The sequence below is a fragment of the Chrysoperla carnea genome, chromosome 1, assembly GCF_905475395.1.
Source record: "Chrysoperla carnea chromosome 1, inChrCarn1.1, whole genome shotgun sequence".
Lineage (NCBI taxonomy): Eukaryota > Metazoa > Arthropoda > Insecta > Neuroptera > Chrysopidae > Chrysoperla > Chrysoperla carnea.
In genome coordinates this window covers 132274812-132298303 of record NC_058337.1, presented here as the reverse complement: position 1 = coordinate 132298303, position 23492 = coordinate 132274812, and the positions used below count along the sequence as shown (strand labels likewise).

Genomic DNA, 23492 nt, shown 5'->3' with positions numbered 1-23492 from the left:
CGTCAAAATATATCAACAATTCTAACGACATTTATGGATCTTGCAACTTTTATCGATAGAATATACAATGTTAAGTTCCAAATTGTGTAAAAAAAAACAATCCTCAAGTCGTTATTTTTCAAAGTATTTCTTACCTTTTTTTGGCAAGAAACTGTAGAATTAATTCGAAAATAGTTAGATGAATAAAATAAAACTGTAATAATTTCATATCTGATGTAATAAAACACTTGTTACATTCATATAAACACCAATAAAGTCAGTGGTTAAACACAGACAGGAAGTATTCTGCATTGCTAATATTTTGCCCAGAATCCGGTACTTCACTTTATTATATAAATGTATATATAATTGTTTGATTATGTAAAATTTAATACATATATAATGATTAAATTTAAACGAAAAGTTATTAAACTTGGAAATAAACGTGTGTTGTTGTATCAAGTTAAACTTCTGTACAGGGAGCTCCCCGAAAATATTTAGAGTCCCACGTAGTTGCACGAGGTCAGCCGGGAAACGTGAAGGTGCATGTAAGACTTTTAGTATCTCGCCTCTCCACGCCTTGCCTTGCTTTGATTGATTTCACTTAGATAGAGGTTTTTTGGTACCCAAATGAAAGACAACGCGAAGCAGCCAGGCAAGTACTGGCGATCTTCATCTCTACATTATTTCGATTATTTGAGTAATTTAGTATTCTGTTTTGTGTAAAGCATTGTTATTCAAAAGTTCTTGTTATTCATAACGTTTTTAAAAAAAGAGAATCGAAAACGCCCGAAGAAAGAATTTTCGTTAAACATCGTGTGATGTAATAGCTTTACTTATTAATGTTTATACAATACATAAATATATCAAGGCATACTAGGTTTAGTCCTAAGTTTGTAATGGTTAAAAGTATTGACGCCATGAACAAAATTTTGGTATTGGTGTTCATAAAATCATCTAATTAGTACATTTCCGGTGATTGCTTCAACTCTGCTCTCTTGGACATATATACTCGATGAAGGTTTATCAGGGGTAATGTTACATCTGATTTAAGAACTGCAATGGAATTTTTTGCTTATAATTGTATCTTCTTTATTGTTCTGCTTTTCTTAAGTGTTTTGGGACATTCTGTCTATAATTTTATACACTAATTTTGTATAATAATGAATTTGACCAACCGTAGATCATGTGGTTTTTGGTTTGTTATTTACATTTTATTTATCCTCTCTATTCCAAGTTGTTTTAAATGAGAATATTATTTAAATAATGTTCTAAAGACTTTATATGCTGAGAATATATAGGATGCTTCGTTTGAGTTAAGTTCCTGTTACTCCAAGCAAATAAGCAAATGATTATTCATGTATTTTCTTTAAATTCGGAAACGAATAATTTCTCAGCGTAAAGTTGTACGTTTTTTAATTTAATAAATATTTCGATTTTTGATGATTTTTTAGGATTTTGATATCGAATTCAAAAATAAAATTATGAAAAGAAAATGAAACAAATAAAAGCTCAAGTATTATTTTAACCAGCTTTTTTTAAGCTCGTTCTTCATAAATAATAGATTTTTTTTAAAAATAAATATCATATTTTTGGACCATTTTTAACAAATTTGTGTAAAAAAATTGCCTTTATTAAAAGAAAATTGCAAAAAAATATAATAATATATATAAATGGATCCCATCCAATAAGAATATTGTTTACAGCTACTTTGAAATTTTATAGGTAAATGTTCCTACTCCTTTTGAAAACGTGGCTATTTCCCATGGACGTGCTATGGTAAACTGGAACTATTGGATTTATTAATGTCTAATTTGCATGGACTATGCATAAAATTATTATTGTAAAAAGAGTATCTGATATGGATACAAACTCTTTATACCCATGACATGTATCTTCCCACTTATAAAATGTATTTTAAAGGAAGCACAAAAAAAAATAAATTTAAATAAAAACTACACAGTTGAATTGGGAATCGAACCCTCAACCACTGTTCCAATTCTTGACTCTGCATGAAATAACATTTTTATCTGCAACTAATACAACATAATATGCAATTTTCTTTAGTACACCTCGACTAAAAATGGGGGGAGGTTAGTTTATAGGTGTTCATAAAATCACGTTACAAGCCCATTTTCGGTTTTCCATTTTTACGTGTTTACTCGTTTTCGTAAACGTCACTATTTACCCGTGAGGGCAGAAATAAGGACAAAACTATAATATATTCGTTGTGTGCGTAGTCATGGTAGGGACAATAAATGCGCTTCCAGTGAAAAATTTAACGCGTTATAGAAAATTTCAAATTAAAATTATTGAAAAACACTAATTAATTAAACTTAATGCATTAAAAATTGTGAAAGTAAGAAATCAAATTGCACAAATATTATTTTTCAAATTATCATAATTATTTATTTAAATTTGTGAGACAATAATATTAAATTTTCAATGTAAGTCATAAATGCAATTCATACAATTATATATGCATCTATACAATTCTATAATTAAAGTAGTGTATGGTTACCATGGAAACGCCTCCAATAAAACTCACACACGGTGCGAATAGATAGTTGATAATTTGCTGCTAGCTTCAACTAGTGGTCTTTTGAAACATTCTTGAAAAACAAAAGAAAAAATCTGGAAAAACTCTTGAATATTTTCGAAATTTCCGAAAACAAAATAAATAGCGACCAAAAAGCCGCCATCATTGTTGTGAACTCTTCTAATTCAAAAAAATTTATTTTAATTCTAATTCATTGTAAAAAAATAATGCAAGCACTGATATTCAGCACTTTCTATACAGGGTATTTCAACAATTAACTCAGTCAATAATTTGTTTCGACTTGTTTTTTTAAATATTTTTATTAAAGTATTATACTTATCGAATAACAAAAGAGGCCAAAAAGATACCGTCGAATTTGGAGCCTGTGGGGGACATCTTTCCAAGTCGCTTGAAAGAGAACAATGCCTCTCTTACAAGAAATACTACCCACAAAGAAGTTTAAGCCACGCCCGATTTCTGAAAATTAATAATCAATAACAATTCATACTAATTGACACCGTGGAACTTCGCAAAAATTGTCAATTTTATTCTCAACCATTTTTTCTCACCCATAAAATAAGTTGTTTCATTTCTCTGAATAGAATAATTGTAATAATTACATTCCATACTACATGTGTATACATATAGTATTGGAATGCTTATTAATTACCGAGGGCTTTTATTTAATTAGCTAACGTAATAATGCCAAACGTAATTAGTTTTGTATTTACCATATATATTATATACGTTCATGTAGTATAGACTTTAAATAATATACGTTGTTTGATCTCTTAGTTCAACCAACGACAATAAATATCAAAGTAATAAACACAATTTGTTTCAGTAATTATATAATTTAGATATAAATTTAAATTGAACAACGTAACTTTTAAGTGATAATATCGCCGGTATGTTTTTTGGTACTGCACTTTTGCGTGCAATTTTGCGAAACTATAAAATGAAATTTCACCTAAAATGAGCCACCATTTTTGCCGGTTCGGTATTTCGGTGAATCGAATAACGTGTGATGACTTCTTTTTCTGAAAATATTGAATAATTTTCGAAAAAGTGGAACAATCCAACATCCGTCCATAGCAAATCGTCTACAACATCCTCTATAGAGATCTTAGGCCAAACTATGGCTCAGATCGGAGTTTTATTTTAGTAACTCACAATTGTCGATGATGTCTGGTTGTCTGGATATTTGTTGCTCTTTCAAGCAAAAATTAGTGGACAAAATTAGATGAAATTTAGAACACACATAGTTTATAGCCTGTAAAAATACATGGTTTATTTTAATATGTTAGTATGTTCCCGCTAAGTAAGTTTTTTCCGTTAGCATGTTCCCAGACAATTTTTGCTGACCTTTTTTGGTACTTTATAATACCTAACAGCTTCTTGCAATAATTCCACGACGCCTTAGAATTATTTCACCTATAGAAAGTTACATTATCAGCGAGTATCATGGGAATTTGTAAATCAGCATCAGCATTTTCACTTGTTGAGAAGAGATGCGTACTTATTAATGATCTTAGTTCATATCTACCTAATTTCTATAACGAAAGAGTAATATTCATAATCCAAGCGATCTGAAATCAACATTTTCGTAACGTAACTAGCTGAGCACTTATACTATAATAGAAGTAATTCAGCACTTCGCTACACATTTTGATAGCACGTATTGCACTACAAATTTTGCAACATCTAATTAATAAAATGTAAAATTAAAGCGTTTATAATCAATCAATTAAATTGATTATTCCATAGATAATCAATAAATCGTTTTGAATTTGAATTTAGAAAATTATTTGTAGTCAAGAAATATTAATTGTCGAAATGTTACTGCAACTTTTCATTCCAATATTTTATGCAGTAATTTTTATTTACGCAGATGCGCAAGAGAATAGTGAAACTGTAAGCACAGAAAAAAACAACGAAACTGTAAACGTAGAAGAAAACAGCGAAAATGTAAGCGCAGAAGAAAACAAGGAAACTGCAAGCGCAAATGAAAACATCGAAACTATAAACGCAGAAAAAAACAGCGAAAATGTTAGCGCCGAAGAAAACAAGGAAACTGCAAGCGCAAATGAAAACACCGCAGAAGAAAACAGCGAAAATGTGAGCGCAGAAGAAAAGAAGGAAGATGTTAGCGCAAATTTAAGCGACAGCAGTGACAGCAATGTAGAAACATACTCAAAAGCTGTAGTGAGCAAATATGGAACTGAAGGTATTTATTTATGCTCTGGTCATCATTTTCGGTCAAAAAGGGTCGATTGCACGAGAAGAAGTACTAGATACTGATTTTACTAACTTATATGCATAAGAAGCGAAAGGGCACAGGTCAAAGTCATGCTAAGACACATTTGCTTTAATAAAAATCTCATTCTAGAGTAAAAAATTAAAAAAGTGCTACGGCGAAATTATTTTTGGTGTAACAATTATCTCATAGAATTCAATATCATGCTAAGCCCAATACAGACACGATAAAGACATTCTAAAAACAACATGTTTTGTTCTTTTATAGTGATTGGTCACAATGGTAATCGTATCGAAGGCGAATCATCATCTGAAGAGGAAATAATGACAGGCGGCCGAAAGAGTAATAGTACGTCAATAGTGTCCTTGCGAAATGGCACTGAGGATGTCAATACACATTATTGTGCTGGATCAATTATATCGGCAACAACAATTTTAACAGCTGCTCATTGTATCGGAGGGTAAAAAATATTGCAATGATAAATTAGACTGTCAGAGTATCAGAAAAAAATTTACGTTATTACCGTCCAAACTTTAACAAAGCAATATTAGTTTTGTTAAACTTTGTCCATGAGAAAACCGCCTGCTAATTAATTTTTAGTGATTTTAACAGTCTTGTCATTTATTCAAATGAATGACAGCCTGTACAAAATTGCTTATTTTTTCTTTTTCTTTTTTTTTCACGATCTGACAATCTATAAGTTCTAATTCTGACCAACTATCCAAAGTTTTACAATGTTTCGTAGATATTATGATTAACAAGTCGCAATTTGTGACCTTCTACATCTGAAAGGCATGTATTCCAGTATGATATTTGCCTTTGCAATTGCACAAAATTTTCTCAACAGAGGACTGCCAGCAAACAAGTGGTAGCAATTCGTGTTTTTTTATACATTTTCTGTATTTTAGCAAGAAAAAAAATCATATATGGGTTGTACCAGGAGTTGAATATATTGATGACAAGAATACACAGTATAAAGTTCAAAAACTTATTATTCATCCATTTTTTTATCTTAATCGAGAGCTTTTCGACGTTGGTTTAATTATATTAGCAGAACCATTGCCGAGTAAAATGACTCCACTCGAATTGGCAGACTTCTCCTTGGAATCATATAATGACGTTCGAGTACAGGGATGGGGTCGATTGACGGTATTTTAAATTTATTTTGTTTTCTTTAATATTTTGATTAAACTCCCAAGGTAAAGTTTAAATTCAAGGTCACTAAAAGATTATATTTTTGGTATATTTAAGGTTGACACTGCAGCTGGATTGGAACCCCGAAGTAGATTCTTGCGTGAGATAACAATGCGCACTGTAGGAAAAGGACATTGTGAGAGACTATTACATTTTGTAAAAATTATTCATGAGACAGAAATGTGCGCTGGATCACCATTTTATGATGAGTGTGTGGTAAGAATTATTTGTATAAAAGTTCGAAAATAGATTCACCCAAACGTTTCCACTTATACCTACTTGGAAGTCAATCTTGGCATAGCTTTTTTGAGGCAAACACCGTTCAGTTCTTAAGAATCTTTCAATTATACCAATTCCATTGTCATTACTCAATAATTTTACTATTGAGAAATTTTTACGAAGAATTTGTCTTGGATACTTCTATCAATGTGGTATTAATGCCACTGTTTGCTACTTTCCTGGATTTTCTTATCAAAAATATTATTTTAGGCTGAATCTGGTGGTCCTGTCATCTATAATTACAACAAACTGGTAGGGCTTGTATCATACGGTGTGCACGTTTGTGTGAGATGGATGCCAGATGTATACCTTCAAGTTAAACCTTTTGTGCAATGGATAAAGAAAAATATGCAATAATATTGAAAATTGTTTGAAAATTAATAAAAAAAAATAAGTTATTAAAATAAAAACTTATTCATTAATTTTTTTTATTTTACAAAAGTAAAACAAATTTTGTGGGCCGAAATATCACTCCAAAAAAGCAACAGATGTATGATCGCCTGAGATTTTATACAGTGTGTTTATTTCAAAAGTATCCACCCTCAATAACCCTTGATCTAATGTGGTTATTGTTTTGAGTGAAAACACGTCGATTTATATATAGAGAGGAAATTTTAGGTGAGCACGCAAATACTCCAAACATGAGTACCACTTCTTGTAATTCAATATCACCAAAATCTTCCATATTGTATTATCATAGCTTCGATAACTTTTGTTACAGTCGAGAGAAATATGATTAAAAACTGCAACACTAAAGCTTTATATTTTAATGTTCATTTTAGAAGTGTCGATGCACAAACATGACTCTTAAAGCACGTTTAAAATCAATAAAACTTATCTAACAAGATCGTTTTGTTTCAATACATGTTAGAATATTAAAACACAAGCAAGCATAGTGTAGCTATTAGTTAAACATTACTATGTTGTTTTATTAAAGTAGTTTGTTTCACTAGTGTGTAAAGTTAAGTTTTTCCTGCGCCATAAGAATAATGACGTATAATGATTAAAATAAGAATAACAGCACAAATTTTAATTTCTTTAAACTTTTGAGAAAGTTATACACAAACTTTTGTGATTTTAGAAAAAAAAACAAAAACTAAATAATAGCAACTGTCACAAAAAAAATTGTGTGTATCAGGCCAGTCGAACGACTGGAGTTTACTTCTTAAGTGTTTTATAGTGTGCTGTGTTCGTCAGGTTATTTTCAGTTATAAACAATTGATGCCTTTCTATTATACGTCCTGTGTAGTATAATTAATATATATGGTAACCCGAAAAAAAGGCGAAGACGTACGATGTTTCAGTTTCAAACAATAGAAGCTTTGTCGTTAGCATACAAGTAAACCAGTTATGCACACGCATTACTAAAAAGTGAAACGTGCGTCCGATAGGTTGCGCACCAGAAACATAACGAGGTCAAGAAGTGCCCAATATGTGTTGCGAATTTTAAATGAACATATTAATACGTTCTCTAGCTAACGAAATCTGGTAGTGATTTGTTTAGAAGGATATAGACTCTGTGTCACAAAAAATGCACGTGTGAATGATTCAATTTTTGCGTTTATTTTGACTTAGAGTGTATGTGCTATTTAAAAATTAACTTTGCACTTTAGTACGAAAAGTATTTCATTGTGCTGTAAAAAAATACTATACCTCATAATATTATTATTCGTAAGATTTACTCGTGTGTAATTCATCATTATGCAAACGCTCTACAACGCTCAAAAAATAAACTTACGGTCTAGGTATGACAAAAAAAGTGTAAAAGAAAAACGATCACTTAATCTTGTTAAATAGATAAGAACTTTGGAGAACTTTTACATTTTAATAGGATTTAAATATACATCAGTTGTTGGTGTAGTTAAACTATATGTATACATATTTATTGGTTTAACTTTTCCTTCGTTATTTTACATCTAGAACATAATTGCATTCGGCGCGTTGTTTTAAGCTCTGAAAACGAATGATTTATCCACTAACCTGAATGTTTTGAAACTTTTGAACTCTGAAAAATGGCTCAAATAAACGAACAATACTTTAAAATCCTTCGTGAATTTGCACGAGAAAAATTTGTGTGAAATGATTGCGGTGTTTGTAGCCCCAATTAAAGAGGAAATGTAAGCTCCCAAAACTAAAATAATCCTGACGAGGCTTTTTTGACAGAGCTGCATCTTGAAACATGTGCTCTTAAATAGAAGTGAATTTATTCTGTGCCACTAATTAAGGTTAAAAGTGCGAATGTCGATGCAAAATGGTAGATAAGACAATACCTTTGAAGGGCATTAAAATCTCTACTCAACCTCTCTTGGATTATAGAAAAATGGTTTAGACAGTTTTGGAAATATTAACAAAGTGAAATTTGCAAAATTAAAAAAAAACCCCGACAAATTTTTCAGGTACAGAACCCTAAACTCGCACTAGAAACACATCTTAGAACACTCGCTTTTAAATTATCTTTTTCCTTGAAGCCTTTCCAAACTGACCCGATTTTGAATATCATCTGCAATTTTTTAGTTTTTTCGGGTACGGAACTCAAAATTCGCAGTTGAAACATAGCTAAGAACACTCTCCATTAAAATACCTTTCAAACGAAATAAAAAAAATCAGTTCATCCGTACAGACAGCCAGGCACACACAGCGGTGAAACTTATTAAACACCCCTTTTTTTAGTTGGGGAGTTAAAAAAATAGATTAAATTTTTAAGAGGTAATCCAAGCAAACTCGGGTAACATCGGACATTACAGCAAATTCTTAATAAACTAATGGCTTTAAACAAATATACCCTACTTAAATATGTATTTTTACTTAATTAGTACATCTTGTTTATATGTTAAATGAATCCAATAAATTCTTTCTTTCTCAACAATAATAATTTATTTTATTTTTTATTTTTTTCTTTAAATTATTTTTTATTTCATTAATTTCTTTTATTTTATTCCTTTTTATTTTTTGTTTTGTTTTATCTTATTCTCATTCTGTTTTCATTTTTGTATTATACGTAACATTTATACATCTATATATATATATATATTTTATTAAATCCGTTAGTTAATTTCATCAAATGAATAAAACATTTAAAAGTGTCCTCAATCTGCCTTCAACTTTATTCCACTAAATACATTCATATAGATAGATATACAGAGTGTACGGTAACTAGAAACTTTTAGATCGTAATCCCTTAACAATTTTTTGTTGAAAGCATGTAGTTTACTTATTATTATTATTATTATTAAATAATAATAATGTAGTTTACTTTAAACAAGAAAGACAAAAATGCATATAATAATGTAATGTTAAAGATGTTACAAAAAAATTAAAATCAAAAATATCGCTCGCATTTTACTAAAACCTCATGGAAGGTGTCAAATATCCTTAGTAAGGCACGAGTTAGAGGCGCCAATGTTTCTATTTACAGTGCAACCTCGATATAACGAATCTGAAGGGAACCAGTAAATATTCGTTATATCAAGTAATTCGTTAAACTGAGGTTTGTTATATTGAGGTTAAGTTGGTCTAAAATTCGTTATAAAGAGGAAAAAAGTGTCGGAACCTCTCGCGACATGAATTACATACTATGGAGCATACTAACTGTCATATATTGGTGGGACTTTATACGTTATATAAAGGTTTTGAATTGACGAATTTCGTTATTTAGAGGTATTTAAATTTTTTATGTAGTTGAAAATTCGTTATAAAGAGACTGTTCGCAAAAAATATTCGTAATGTAGAGGTATATTTTATATTGACTCTTATGGACAATTCAAGGGGATTGCGAAAAATTTGTTAAATCGAGGAATTCGTTATACTGAGGTTCGTTATATTAAGGTTGCACTGTATTAATATGCAATAAATTGTTAATTAAATAAAACGGTTTATGTTAAAGTTGAATTACAAAATTAATAAATGCGCAACTTGAATTACGTATACGTTATACATGTTTTCGATTATTTGACAAGTTTCCTATTGACTAATTGTTTAAGTGAACTTTAACATTGATCGTTTTCATTGAATTAAAAATTTATTTGACACCTAAGAAACACATTCCATCAGGTTGTTTCTAAGTAAGATTGTTTCTAGCTCGAAAATTCAATAGATCTTCACATGTTAACGTTGTCCGTTATTTCATAAATATAATTTTTTCCTTATCAATAGAGTTATAAAATGTTATCCTCAAAACCTTATTTAAAACATTTTTTTCGCAAAGAATTTTGTTTTCCCGTGAGGGTCAAATTAGAGCAAAGTAAAGTTTCTATTTTCTCAAAAAAGTATAAAAAATAGAGATGAAAAATTTTGAAGGTAGGTTTTTAAATAGTAAGTCTATAGATTCTCAATTCATGTTAAACACATCCAATAGATTTGTTTAAAATTTTATTGGAATTTTTTTTTTAACCTTTTTTTTAACTGGAATTCAAGACTGTGTATGCAGAGTACTTCAATAATTAACTTAGTCAATTGTTTATTTCCACTTGTTAGCTAAGAATTATTTTAACTCGTTGTATATTTTGTAATTACATCCTGTAGATATATACCATTAGTACTAACTAGTACATTGAAATAAAATATCGTACACAGAAAAATGAAAAATAAAAAGAGAATAAATTTATCGCATCTTAGATTCTCTTCTTACTTGAGCGCGATGAGTTGTTTCTTGTAAAATAAAACGACTGAATGATACGAGGTAATTTTACTCTAAAAATATTATAAATACAGTGGCGGCTAAAAACATCTTTGAAATAGAATGGATTCCTATCCTTTGCATGTTAAATATCGAGCATTTTAAAATAACTTTACAAAAAAATAACTTTGCAGTTGTGTGTGTCCATTGACTATATATACAGGGTGCACCATTTTAATATATTATGGGTAATAGCTCGTTTTATACTTAACCAATAAAAAAAAAATTTGAAGAGTTTGATGTAGGTCAACATGTTCTGACATCAAATTAGGTCAAGTTTTCTGAATGTTGGATCCTAAAAAGTAAGACATATAATAACTATGATAACAGTTTAAATTTATAAGTTGAGCCTCTTAAAAAACTAACATTTTTTCGAAAATCTTTAGCTTTCGGAAGAAATGTGGATTAAAAATAAGTTGTTTTTTCATTTTATTTTTTCTATAAGCCAGCTACAGAAAAATGCTTTAGCCAAATGTAGTCAGGGGCATTAGAGGACATTTTAAATTAAAAAAAAAAATGTTAGCTTTTTTATAAGGATCAACTTTCTAATTTAAAGTGTAATTCTATTTCTTACCTTTTAGAATCTAAATTGACTAGTAAAGCAATCCGGACAACTAGGTTCAATCTGATTTCAGAAACTGATATTCCTATGAAAGTTGTATAAGAGATTCTTTGATTGGATAGCAACAAAACAATATTTTAGCTATAATAAATTAAAATGGGCCACTATGTATATATAGATACAATGTCTTAGTATTATGTACTGTACACTGTTGTGTACATTAATGCAGTACAGTAATGAATCTGATAAATTCGGTACCGGAAGTTAAACAAAAATTTTGATTTCCCATCAATTTCTGTAACCTTACGTGATTTATTTCTGTACGGCAATCATTTAATTCGCTTCAAATACTTATGCAGAATTAGAATCCAGCATATCGATTATATTTGCTGGTGCAGAGGGAGACATCTATGGGTATGATATTCATATTCTCAACTGTACTCATCTTGTTATACCATGTATATATGAAATATACATAGTATATTAAGTTTAGTCCCAAGTTTGTAACGCTTAAAAATAATGATGCTAGGAAAAAAATTTTGTCATAAGTGTTCATAAAATCACCTAATTAGTCCATTTCCGGTTGTCCATCCGTCCGTCCGTCTGTGGACACGATAACTCAAAAACGAAAAAAGATATCGAGCCGAAATATTTACAGCGTACTCAGGACGTAAAAAGTGAGGTCAAGTTCTTAAATGAGCATCATAGGTCAATTGGGTCTTGAGTCCGTAGGACCCATCTTGTAAACCGTTAGAGATAGAACAAAAGTTTAAACGTAAAAAATGTTCCTTATCAAAAAATAAACAACTTTTGTTTGAAACATTTTTTCGTAAACATCACTGTTTACCCGTGAGGACGCCAATTAAGCGGAAATTTTATAATATGTACTATACTTGATTATCAGTTATGTATGTGTCACATGTTTGTATGTGTAATGTGATAAAGAAATCAACACTGACTATGCATGGTATTTCAACAATTAACTCAGTCAATTTTTTGTTTTCACTTGTTCAATATGATTCCTGATGATCATTTTAAAAATTTTAGCTTGGGCTTGTGGTTTACCATCCATTTGAAAATTTTAAAGCAAAAACCTACTTGTTTAAAATTAATAGGTTAAACTATTAACTAGTCAACTGTGTATTTAAACAATTAACTTTGTTACTTGTCCAATATATTTCTTATTTATTTTCCAAATTAACAAAACCAAAAATATATATAAATTAAGTTATCTCAAGTATTGAATTTATTGGACAAATCTATACAAACATGGTACACAACAAAAAAAAAAAAAGAAAAAAAAGTTGTATAAAACAGAAATTAAAGAAAATTTAATTAAAAGCTTTAACAGCCGTCACTGAACGAACGTACTACGTTCATCTACGTCTCTCAGTGCTCTACGATTGTAACATTATAGTATGTAGTAGTCAGTCATCATCTAATAATTGAATTGAAGAGTTCGTGTAACGTACACAGCTTCCGTGTATTCGTAACACACAGCATTTTGAAATACAATTATTTATAACGAAACAATGCAAAGCAATCATGTGTTTGTTACGGAAGCCTGAATGGCGCACTGTCAATTTATAAGAAAGTAGGCGCTACACTAGCTTATTTTTTAATATGTACTACCCACAAGTATAAAACCAACTTTTATAAAAGTCACTAGTTCACTTTCTATAAGTGCACTCGTGACTTGTGGTATTATGGAAACGAACCCTTTTGAAGATGTTAAACGTATTTTGTCATGTGCAGATTTCTAATTACAACGTCATTATAAACTGTAGAAATGTACAGATGCAAAAGAAAAACATCAACCATTAAAGCATTATATTTTTTTAATAATACTAAAGAAAATTTTGAACGAACTACATAAGACAAATTATAAACATTATCATATTATTATTAAATCCGGACATATAATTATTAATAATTCCAGACAGTTTCGGTAGTGTCGTAGTGTCTAATTGAAGGATAGTGATCACCTACTGAGATCTTCAAAAAGGTTCGTTTCCATAATGCCACAAGTCACAAGTGCACTTGTTGAAAGTGAACTAGTGAGTTTTTCAACAGTTGCAAACCTAAGCTAGTGTAGTGTAATATTCTCATAAATTGACAGTGAGCCATTCAGACTTCCATAGTTTGTGTGTACTACTGCTACTATGTTGAAACGTAGTATATAAAGTACCTAAAAGAAAAAAAAAAGTATGGTTAAGTGTGGTGATAAACCATATTGTACGAGATCCCAATCGTTTCACGTAGTACGAGCGCCCAAACAATTTTCGACTTAGAGTTAAGGTTGTTTGTATCTTACTAGCAGATACCCGCCCGCTTTGCTGGGAAATTTCTCCTTTAAAAGCAAAGACTATCACGTTAAATCCCTCACTTATCCTCCCTTTTTGTTCACAATTTTATGGATTTAAATTTTTTGAAAATTTTGAAGTTTTGCTCATGATTTTGATTATTTCGATTGTTTCAAAGGGGTACCCGTTAAAAAAACTGCAAAAAATCGCGAAATTTTTTATCTCCGATTTCGATGAAACTCAGTATATAAGGTAGTTTTGACCCAAAAAGTGCAAAAATCATTATGATGACTGGTCATTATGGGCAGAAATTACTGTGCAAAAGAAAATATATTTATAAACATTAATTATACATAGTATGTTACATTTTACATTTACTGTACCTGGGCTTAAAATTGATAAGATATTTTGTAAAACCGTAACTATTAGTTACAATTACACTCCTCGTAGAAATTAATTGAGGTACCTGCTATTTATTCAACGGACCTTATAAGAATTTTCTAACATGCTTCCAGTATTTATACGTGTCTTCCGTTCTTCATCGCGTCTTCACCTCTTTTTACGGCCCATCTATATGTATTATATCTGTAATGTATTTGTAAAATTTTATATTTATTCATTTACATTTTAAAAAACAAACGATCAACCTATCTAAACTGTACAGATCTGTTGATCGATTTTATTAAATGAGTACAACTCCATACTAACTACTTACTAGCACCTCCTCCTTTACTCGTTACTCTAGAATAATTTCGAATCATTCCAGCTTTTTATTCCTTTCGTCACTTATAGGAATATTTATAAATATTAAATTGAATATTATTTAAATATATTAAATAACATAAATTTAAATGTTACAGGATGTTTTAATCCAATTAAAATCTCTCATTCGTATGGTATAGGGAAATAGTATGTAAATTTTAAACCGTCAACACTCGCGCCAACCCGTTAAACGTTTGTGATGAGAAATTTGCTCACGCGTTCTACACATGCGTCAAATATTTCGCGTGTTAAATATTCGTTAACTTTGTAAATCATAATCTCTGCAATATTTTATATAAATTTATTTTTTATTGCATTAGCTAATTAAAAATAGTTTGATTGCGTAATTATTGAACGATATTTGAGAGTGAAAATATTAGAGCAGTAAATAATTAAATTCATTTTTACTAATTTCACCATATTTTTATCACAAGTTTAGTCTAAGTAGCTTCATCAAATGGTCCCCTTTTTTCGTCCTGAGCACGTTATAAAAATTTCAGATCAATATCTCAATTCGTTTTGTATTAATGGACGGACAGACAGACAGCCGGAAATGGACTAATGAGATGATTTTATGCACACCTCTACCAAAATTTTGTTCGTAGCATCAATATTTTTAGGTATTACAAACTTGGGACTAAACTTAATATACCTTGATATATTTCATATATACCTGGTATAAAAATTGCGTTTTCTATCAGAATTACATCTGGCATACATTTTGGAACACTTTTAATAAAGATTCATTTTTCTTTTGAAGAAATTCGGGATCATTCAACGAAACGAGCGAGAATTGGCTCCAGTCATAACTGCTAGTATGAATTACATTAAATCACCAAGTACCTATGCATATTATTTTGAAGTGGTAGTATATTCAAATTGTGTTTAAGTACAAATGGATTAAGAAAGTTCAAATAATAAAAATGATTTAAAATTTAAAATATCCATCCATTTTATTTTTCATTTTATTGATGTTTATAGAACCTCTCAAGTCCATATATATCAAGTCCATCCTATTATATTTTTACAAATATCTTTTATTCATTTTAATGATTTCAATCGGTTTTTTGAATACTGATTTTATATTTGTAAATATTTATTTAAATTACATCGAATTTATAGAAATACAAGAATGTTTATTCAAAATAAATCAAACAGGTGAATAACCTATTTATACACTGAAAATCTATTGAATTTACGAAAAAATTCAAAATAAAATTCACATATTTCTAGAAACACATACCTTTACAATCTTGTAAAATATATTTCTTCTTTTTTAAGCAAGTCCTTAGATCGAAAAATACGTCGAAATTATGATCTAGGCGTCACTTTCCATAGGTTTATCGAGAAGGGATGAGATCAGAGATGGTCATCCCCCTTGGACCTGGACTTACAGACTTATTGTCTGAGGTTGAGTTTTTCACAAATACTGTTGCAATCATTAAATTTTGAGGTCGAAGATATCTCTTTGCCCGCTTCAAAATTACTGTTTTGTCCCTCCTCTTTGGACCGAAAGTTATAAAAAAAGTACTCTTTTTTCCATCGAGTATTATTTTTTCTCTTTTTTTTAATTAGGGATGATCGTTAACTAAAGCAATGTAATAGTCAAAAAACTAAATTTTTGAGATATATTATTAATTGCTAGTTCATACGAATTAAAATAATTTTTTTTAAATCTGACTTAGGATTTTCATGCAATTAAAAATTGGAATTTTAACTTGCTGTGAATAGCAATTGTTGAATCAAGTCATACTTTTTCGATAATGTTGCTCCATCTTCTAAAGACTAAAAACTACTAAAAAAACCTCTAATTTTATAAATTTAATCCCGTACATTACGTTAAAATAGAAATAAAATAAAAGTAAGACCAAAAGCTTTGTAAATATCTTCAATAACAAGTGAAATTTACAAAATGAAAAAAACCTCGACCAATTATTCGAGTACGGAACCCTAAACTCGCACTGGAGACATATCTAAGAACACTCTCCATTAAATTACCTTTCAAACGAAACAAAAAAAGTCAAAATCGATTAATATGTTTAGGCGCTACGATGCCACAGATAGACAAACAGACAGGCAGACAAGCTCACACATAGCGGTCAAATTTATAAAACCCCGTTTTTTTAGTTCGAGAGTTGGGTATGGGTATGGGTATGGTGGTTAGAGGCCATGCTCGAGCATCGGGCCTCGAAGCAATGGTTCAGAGCACCTAGCCAAATAGACCTTGGCACTCTATCCCCGCTACGCTTTTCAGTGGCTATTATAACCAACTGATGCATGATGTACTGAAACCCAGGATCTGCCTAGCGCTGAGTTTCCTAATTTCTTCTGGTTCGACTATGAGCGCCGGACAGTAACAGAGAAAGTGGAGCTATGTTTCTTCTGAATTTTCTCCGCATCTGTCACACTCGGGAGATTGTCTTTTTCCAATCTGATGTTGGAACTTGTTCAGGTTATCATGCCCTGTGAGTTACTCTACGATGACTCTGATATCAGCTCCTTCACCCAACAGGCTTTTGGCGATTCGCCCTCCCTTGTAGCTGGTCAATGCCTTTAATTGTTGGTTTTTTGGATTATCTCCTAATCTGTTAAGACCTTCTTGGTATGGCATCCTCGCAAGCTTTTCTTGGTAGTTCGAGAGTTAAAAATATAAAAAATTCATGCAAATTTTAGTCCACCAAGATAATGATGTTATTGGCTATCTAAATGTAAATCAATAATTTACAGATTTCTGTTAAATTTTCTAAAATTTCTGTTAAATAAAAAAACACAAAGTTTACTGTAAAATTGCAGTCTTCTTTCCGATCAACCTTAATTAGCGTATAGATTATAACTTAATACCTAATTTAATTAAATAAAATTTTAATTTATTCAGTAAGAAAAACAATTCAGAAATAGTATTATGCAAAAAAAAAAAAAAAAATACATAATTATCTTCTTTGCCTTCCATTGATATTGATACTTACAACATAATTTGTCATAAATATGTATTTCAGGTATCTAAAATATTACAACATTATCTTTAAATTCAAGAAGAGAAAAGAGAATTTGAAAATGCTTATTATCTTTTTTTTTTCGTACCAACTTGACATCATAAAAATATCTATCTGATTGAACATGCACGTTGTGTAGGTGTGCTTTAAGGATTTTATGTTATTGTACAGACTGTTTCCGTTTAGATTACCATTACCCCCCACCAAAATGAACATTTTTCAACTGCAATGGATTGCACCTTTAACCATTTAGACAATTGTGAAATCGGCGATTGGCAAACCATATTTAAAACAATTACAAACACAAATAAAGATGCTATAGCGATAGCATTTGGCACTTTTACAAAACTCGAAATTAAAATTAAAATAAGCACGGGACAACATTTAACAGGAAACGGGACACAGGAAACACTAAGTGGACTGTATAAGGTTACGGAAGGACAGGGAGTATCAACAATTTACGAACGGGTCGGGTGAGATGGCCGGAACTAGTTCGCAACTTAACGATGCGAACTACTCCATCTTTCGCCGGCAACAGGGCAGTAATTCTTGCCAATGGCCATTTGATCGGGGGCTGGTTTTCGACCATGATAACCACGACATCACCCACTTTTACATTCTCAACGTGATCCCACCACTTTTGTCGTTGAATTAAAGTGTGCAGATATTCACGGGACCACCGTTTCCAGAAATGTTGGGACACTTGACGCAATAGGTCCCACCTTGGGATACGATTGGAGGGTACATTAGTAATGTCTGGTTCAGGGCGGGACAATAACGGGGCTCCGATCAAAAAATGACCAGGAGTTAGGCAAGAAATATCGTCAATGGGACAAGAGGCAGAAATACCTAACGGACGTGAGTTCAAGATGGCCTCGATGCGCGCAAGAAGGGTACACAATTCTTCGTATAGCAAGGCTCTATCAGATAAGAGACGTTTTAAGTGGTGTTTAACCGACTTTACCCCGGCTTCCCACAAACCACCGGCTGACGGGTTGGCTGGAGCATTAAAAACCCACTCGATTTCCCGTCCCAAAAGGTAATCCGAAAAAATCTTACTATTTTCTCTGACAAATTGAAAAGTTTCTTCCAGAACTCGAGACGCACCTACAAAGTTCGTACCTCGATCCGAAAACATAGTTTTGGGCAAACCTCTTCTCGCAATAAAACGATCCAGAGCGGCAAGAAAACAGTCAGTAGAGAGAGATGATAATAGCTCAAGGTGAATAGCTTTCGTTGAGAAGCACACAAAAAGGGCAAAATAACACTTATTAATTGGACTATTTCGTCGAGATCCATCTTTTATGGGATATGGACCGGCTAGATTTACCCCAGTATGAACAAAGGGTCGACCTTGAACGAAACGTGACGCAGGCAAACTGGACATAAATGGCTGATTAGGCTTGGCAATAAAACGGACACAACGAGTACATTTGAAAATGATTTTACGAACAAGTTCACGCACCCGAGGGATATAATACGATTGTTGGATAAGACACTGGGCAATTTTATTACCACCATGTAGGCTGGTAATATGAAAATGTTCCACAATGAGCTTAGAAAGATGACATTTGGCAGGTAATATAAAGGGATGGCGAGCATCATATGACACTGGAGCTTCGGCTAAACGACCCCCCACCCTGAGGAGATCATTATCGAGAAAAGGTGTTAAAGAGGGAAACGATTTAGATCGAACTCCTTGACGGACAGAATCTATTTCGTGTGGCAAATAAAAATGTTGAGTGATTTTTATTAATACTATTTCGGCGTTTCGAAGCTCGGCGACAGATAAACACTGGAAATTACGTTGTTCCTTGGGAAGCGAAGTGTTTTTCTTAAATCTCAATATCCATGCTATAACTCGCTTGGCTCTAACAAGAGATGAGAAACGTTCTAGAAGAAGAACAACACCATCATCTCCACCTGTAACATGGCCTATCAATGATGGACCAACCTCTTTTAGGTCGGGCAGGTCAGGAACCGAGGCTACTTCTTGGCTTGGCCATAAAGAAAAATCTCCGCGCAAAAAATCGGGACCTGACCACCACAACTTATGATTTACAAGCTGACTTGGCATACAGCCACGACTGGCAATATCGGCAGGGTTATCAGCTGTTGGAACATGGAACCATTGAGATGGTAAAGTCCGATCTAAAATGTTAACAACACGATTAGCAACGAAAACCTTGAGTAGATGAGCAGGGGTTCGTAGCCATGACAAAACTACCATTGAATCTGTAAAGAGGTAAAGCTTTTCTATATGAAGACGAGTGCGGAGTGGCAATAAAGATTCTATAATCTTAGCAAGCATGCAGCTGGCATTTAACTCAAGGCGGGGAATAGTGACTGGTTTTACTGGAGCGACTTTAGTTTTAGCACGGATCAAGCTTATCAACACGCGTTGATCCGAACAAACGACTCGCAAATAGACAGCAGCAGCCATTGCAGAGCTAGAGGCATCAGAAAACCCAACAAGCTCGGGTGGATGAATGTAAGTGTCGAGAATATCACGTGGAATTTTGATGGTTTGAAGGCAAGGCATTTCTTTGGCAAACTGACTCCATTGATCAATCATACGAGACGGTAAAGGATCATCCCAGTCGATTCCTTGTAGCCAGATTTTTTGCATTAATATCTTCATCCAGATAACTACAGGTCCCAAAAATCCTGGTAAATCATAGGTACGGGCAATTTGTGATAAAACTTGGCGTTTAGTGGTGCAATTAGGGATGGTTTCAATTCGATAGCAAAATACATCATCCTCAGATATCCATTGAATTCCAAGAACTTGAATAGTTTCAATGTCACCAAATTTGTGAGGCTTTTCCTTATATTCGTGAGGTAGGTCACTTAGAACGACGGCATGAGAGCTTGCCCATTTTCTTAACTCAAACCCAGCCGTCGATAACAAAGCAGATAAGTCGGCACGTAGCTGACGGGCTTCAGCAATGGAGGAAGCTCCGGTACACACATCATCGATATACATGTCAGTTTCTAGAACTTTAGCAGCAGTCGGATATTTAAATCCTTCGTCTTGAATTAATTGTTTCATCACACGGAGGGCATGGTAAGGCGAGCTAGTAATGCCAAAACAAACACGGGTTATCTCATACTGTTGTACAGGTTGAGAGGGATCGAAACGCCACAATATCTGCTGAAATTTACTATCTCTTGCATCCAATTTGATGGCTCTATACATTTGTTTTACATCTCCTGTGATAGCAACTCGGTGCAAGCGGAAATTCAAAATAATATCGTTAATACTGTTTTGAAGCTTAGGACCGGCTAATAAAGTCTCATTTAAAGAAGGGAAGGTGGCGTTGGTTTTCTCAGCAGGGTTAAATACAACTCTAACTTTAGTTGTGGAGCTATCTTTCGTAACTCCATGATGGGTCAAAACATAAGACGAGTTCTTCTCGGCAAGTACCATGTGACCAGAACTGAGGTAATCTTGAAGATTTGCATGGTACAAATCTTTAAACGTAGGCTGTTTTTCTAAACGTTTTTCTAATTTAGTTAGACGATTTAGTGCAGAGACACGGTTATCACCTAGCTCCGGAGCTTCACCATTACGAAATGGCAATCGTACAATATAAGCTCCATCGGAATCACGGCGATGAGTTTTGACAAAGTGTTCCTCACATTTAACATCTTCTGGGTTCAACGGAGTTTTGACAGGCAATTCTTCAACTTCCCAAAACTTCTGTAACTGGTACGAAAGGTCTGTGTCAGAGTGCATTATCCAATATGATTGATACTCATTCGATGACATCGATGGACATTCACCCATAACAAGTGTTCCGAACATGGATGGAACCAGAGAAGGGTGACCTGGAACTACAGGTTCCGAAGTCAGAAGGTTGGCGTAATGTTGTGCTCCGATGAGCATCTCAACCGAAGCAGGGCTATAGAACTGAGGATCGGCAAGTTGTAGCTGAGAAAGTTTATTGACAATATTTTGTACAACTGGGACGGCAGGAATTTTAGTTGCTATGGTTGGTAACACAGCCGCTTCAACGGTGATAGAGAACGGACTATGTTTTGAGTTGACAGTACAAACAACAGTACCTTTGGCTGGTTGGGGTTTCCCGGATCCTATACCCGAGATGCGAATGTTAGACGCTGTCATTGGTAAAGTAAGGCGATCCTTTAGTGATTGAGAAATAATATTGATCATACTTCCTGGATCGATTAAAACTCGGACATCATGATGATGACCAAATACATCAGGAATACTAACTATAGCAGTTCCCAATAGAATTTGCTTATGCTGATGTACAGACGGCGAAGGCATAATATTACCTGACAGTGCAACGGTAGGCTCACTGGCAGATGATATAGGAGGAATATTGGCTTTACTATCATTATGAAGCATGGTATGATGGGCTTTGGAACCACAATGTCTGCATGAAAATTTAGAAGAACATGTCGATCGAGCGTGTGGTCCAAAACAGGAAAAGCATAAAAGTTTTTTACGTAAAACTTCATAGCGTTGCGAAATAGTCATATTACCAAACTGATTGCATTCTATGACTCGGTGAGATTTAGCACAACATGGACAGGTGTGACTCAAATCTGCAGGCTTGGAAGAGGTTGATTGCACACTAGGCTTCAGTGGAGGAGAAGCATGAGCAACCATGGCTCTTTTAACTGGAACTTTCATAGAACCCATCGGCTTAGGGTAATTTGTCTTTGCTGACGAATAGTTAATTACCTCACATGTAGCAATACGCCCTTCTACAAATTTACGGATATCGGCATAAGTTGGTACAGTAGGATCGTTAGCTCTTGTATCCTCAAAAGCTTGACGTGTTTGAGGATCAAGCAGCCTAAGAGCCATGAACGAAATAAGAAAATCCGAAACACTAGTTAAAGCAAGGTTGTTTAAAGCTTCCACTTGAACATTAAAATCTTCTAAAAATCCTTTAAGTTGACTTTCTTGCGTAAAAGGTTTCACAGAAAATAGCTTCTGACACACATTAGATGCAATAACTCTTTTGTTTGTGAATCTAGTGACTAAAGTTTTGTAGGCAGTTTCATAGGAATTTTCCGCAAATGGTAGACCTTGTATGGCAGTCAGAGCACTGCCGGAGACGGAAGAACGTAGATAGCTATACTTTTCAATTGTTGAGAGATGGCGTTGATTATGAATCAATGTATCAAATAATGATTTAAATGAATCAAACTTTTCATAAGTCCCATCAAATGTCGGTAGAGTGATATGAGGCAATTTTGGTTTGATTGTTGGGGCGGCCGGGGTTGAAACGGTTTGTGGTTCAGACCAAGAAGCTTCCGCAGCTCTAACAGCATAGAACAAATTGTCAAATGCCTGTGAGGATGCTAAAACGTCTGATATTCGATGTTCTACAGCTGCTAAGGCGTTTGTTTCTAATATTTTATTCTGAACGGCATCGAATTCGGAATACGCTTTGTCCAACGTTTTACATCTTGCTTTAAATTGCCTGCATATGTTTAAATCATTCAAACGTGGAATTAAATCGAACGCTTGTTGTATACTTTGAAAATATCGTTCCCGCCTGGCAATTAAAACCTGGAGATCGGAAGCCGCTTTTTCCTGACTAGTAGGCATTTTGATGATAAAAAGGGAAAAAAAAAACAAAACAATTTGGAAAACAAAGTTTAAACAAGAATAATTTAATCAAACCACCTATTTATCAAAAATCGATCAATTAAACAAGCAAATCCATCAAATAAATAAATCACAAATATAAATTAATAAATTACTCATTCAATCGATCAATTGTTAACAAGTTTGGAAAACAAAGGGTTTATCCAAAAGTGATTTAATAAAACTACCACTTATTCAAATGAAAATTAATCAATCAATCAGGCCAATTTATAAAATATCAAAATCAATTAATTAATTAATAAGGCAAATTTATGAAATATCGAAAATCAATTAATTGATTAATCAGGCAAATCCGTAAA

General features: G+C 32.7%; 2 protein-coding genes across 3 annotated transcripts in view; one reads left to right on the top strand and one right to left on the bottom strand.

Moving 5' to 3' along the window:
• LOC123305921 (lachesin-like) overlaps positions 1 to 23492 on the bottom strand; it is a 539350-nt gene that overhangs the window by 382953 nt on the left and 132905 nt on the right. The gene's annotated exons all lie outside the window — the stretch shown is intronic.
• LOC123305922 (ring-infected erythrocyte surface antigen-like) lies at positions 4352 to 5254 on the top strand. The gene is made up of 2 exons (XM_044887760.1): positions 4352 to 4745; positions 5043 to 5254. Exons 1-2 carry the CDS (start codon positions 4355 to 4357, stop codon positions 5237 to 5239), a joined length of 588 nt encoding a protein of 195 aa, XP_044743695.1. The 5' UTR covers positions 4352 to 4354; the 3' UTR covers positions 5240 to 5254.

Coding starts and splice junctions, on each gene's coding strand:
- LOC123305922 (XM_044887760.1), top strand. CDS start 4,355: ATGTTACTGCAACTTTTCATTCCAATATTTTATGCAGTAATTTTTATT. Junction 4,746..5,042: donor GAGCAAATATGGAACTGAAG/GTATTTATTTAT, acceptor GTTCTTTTATAG/TGATTGGTCACAATGGTAAT.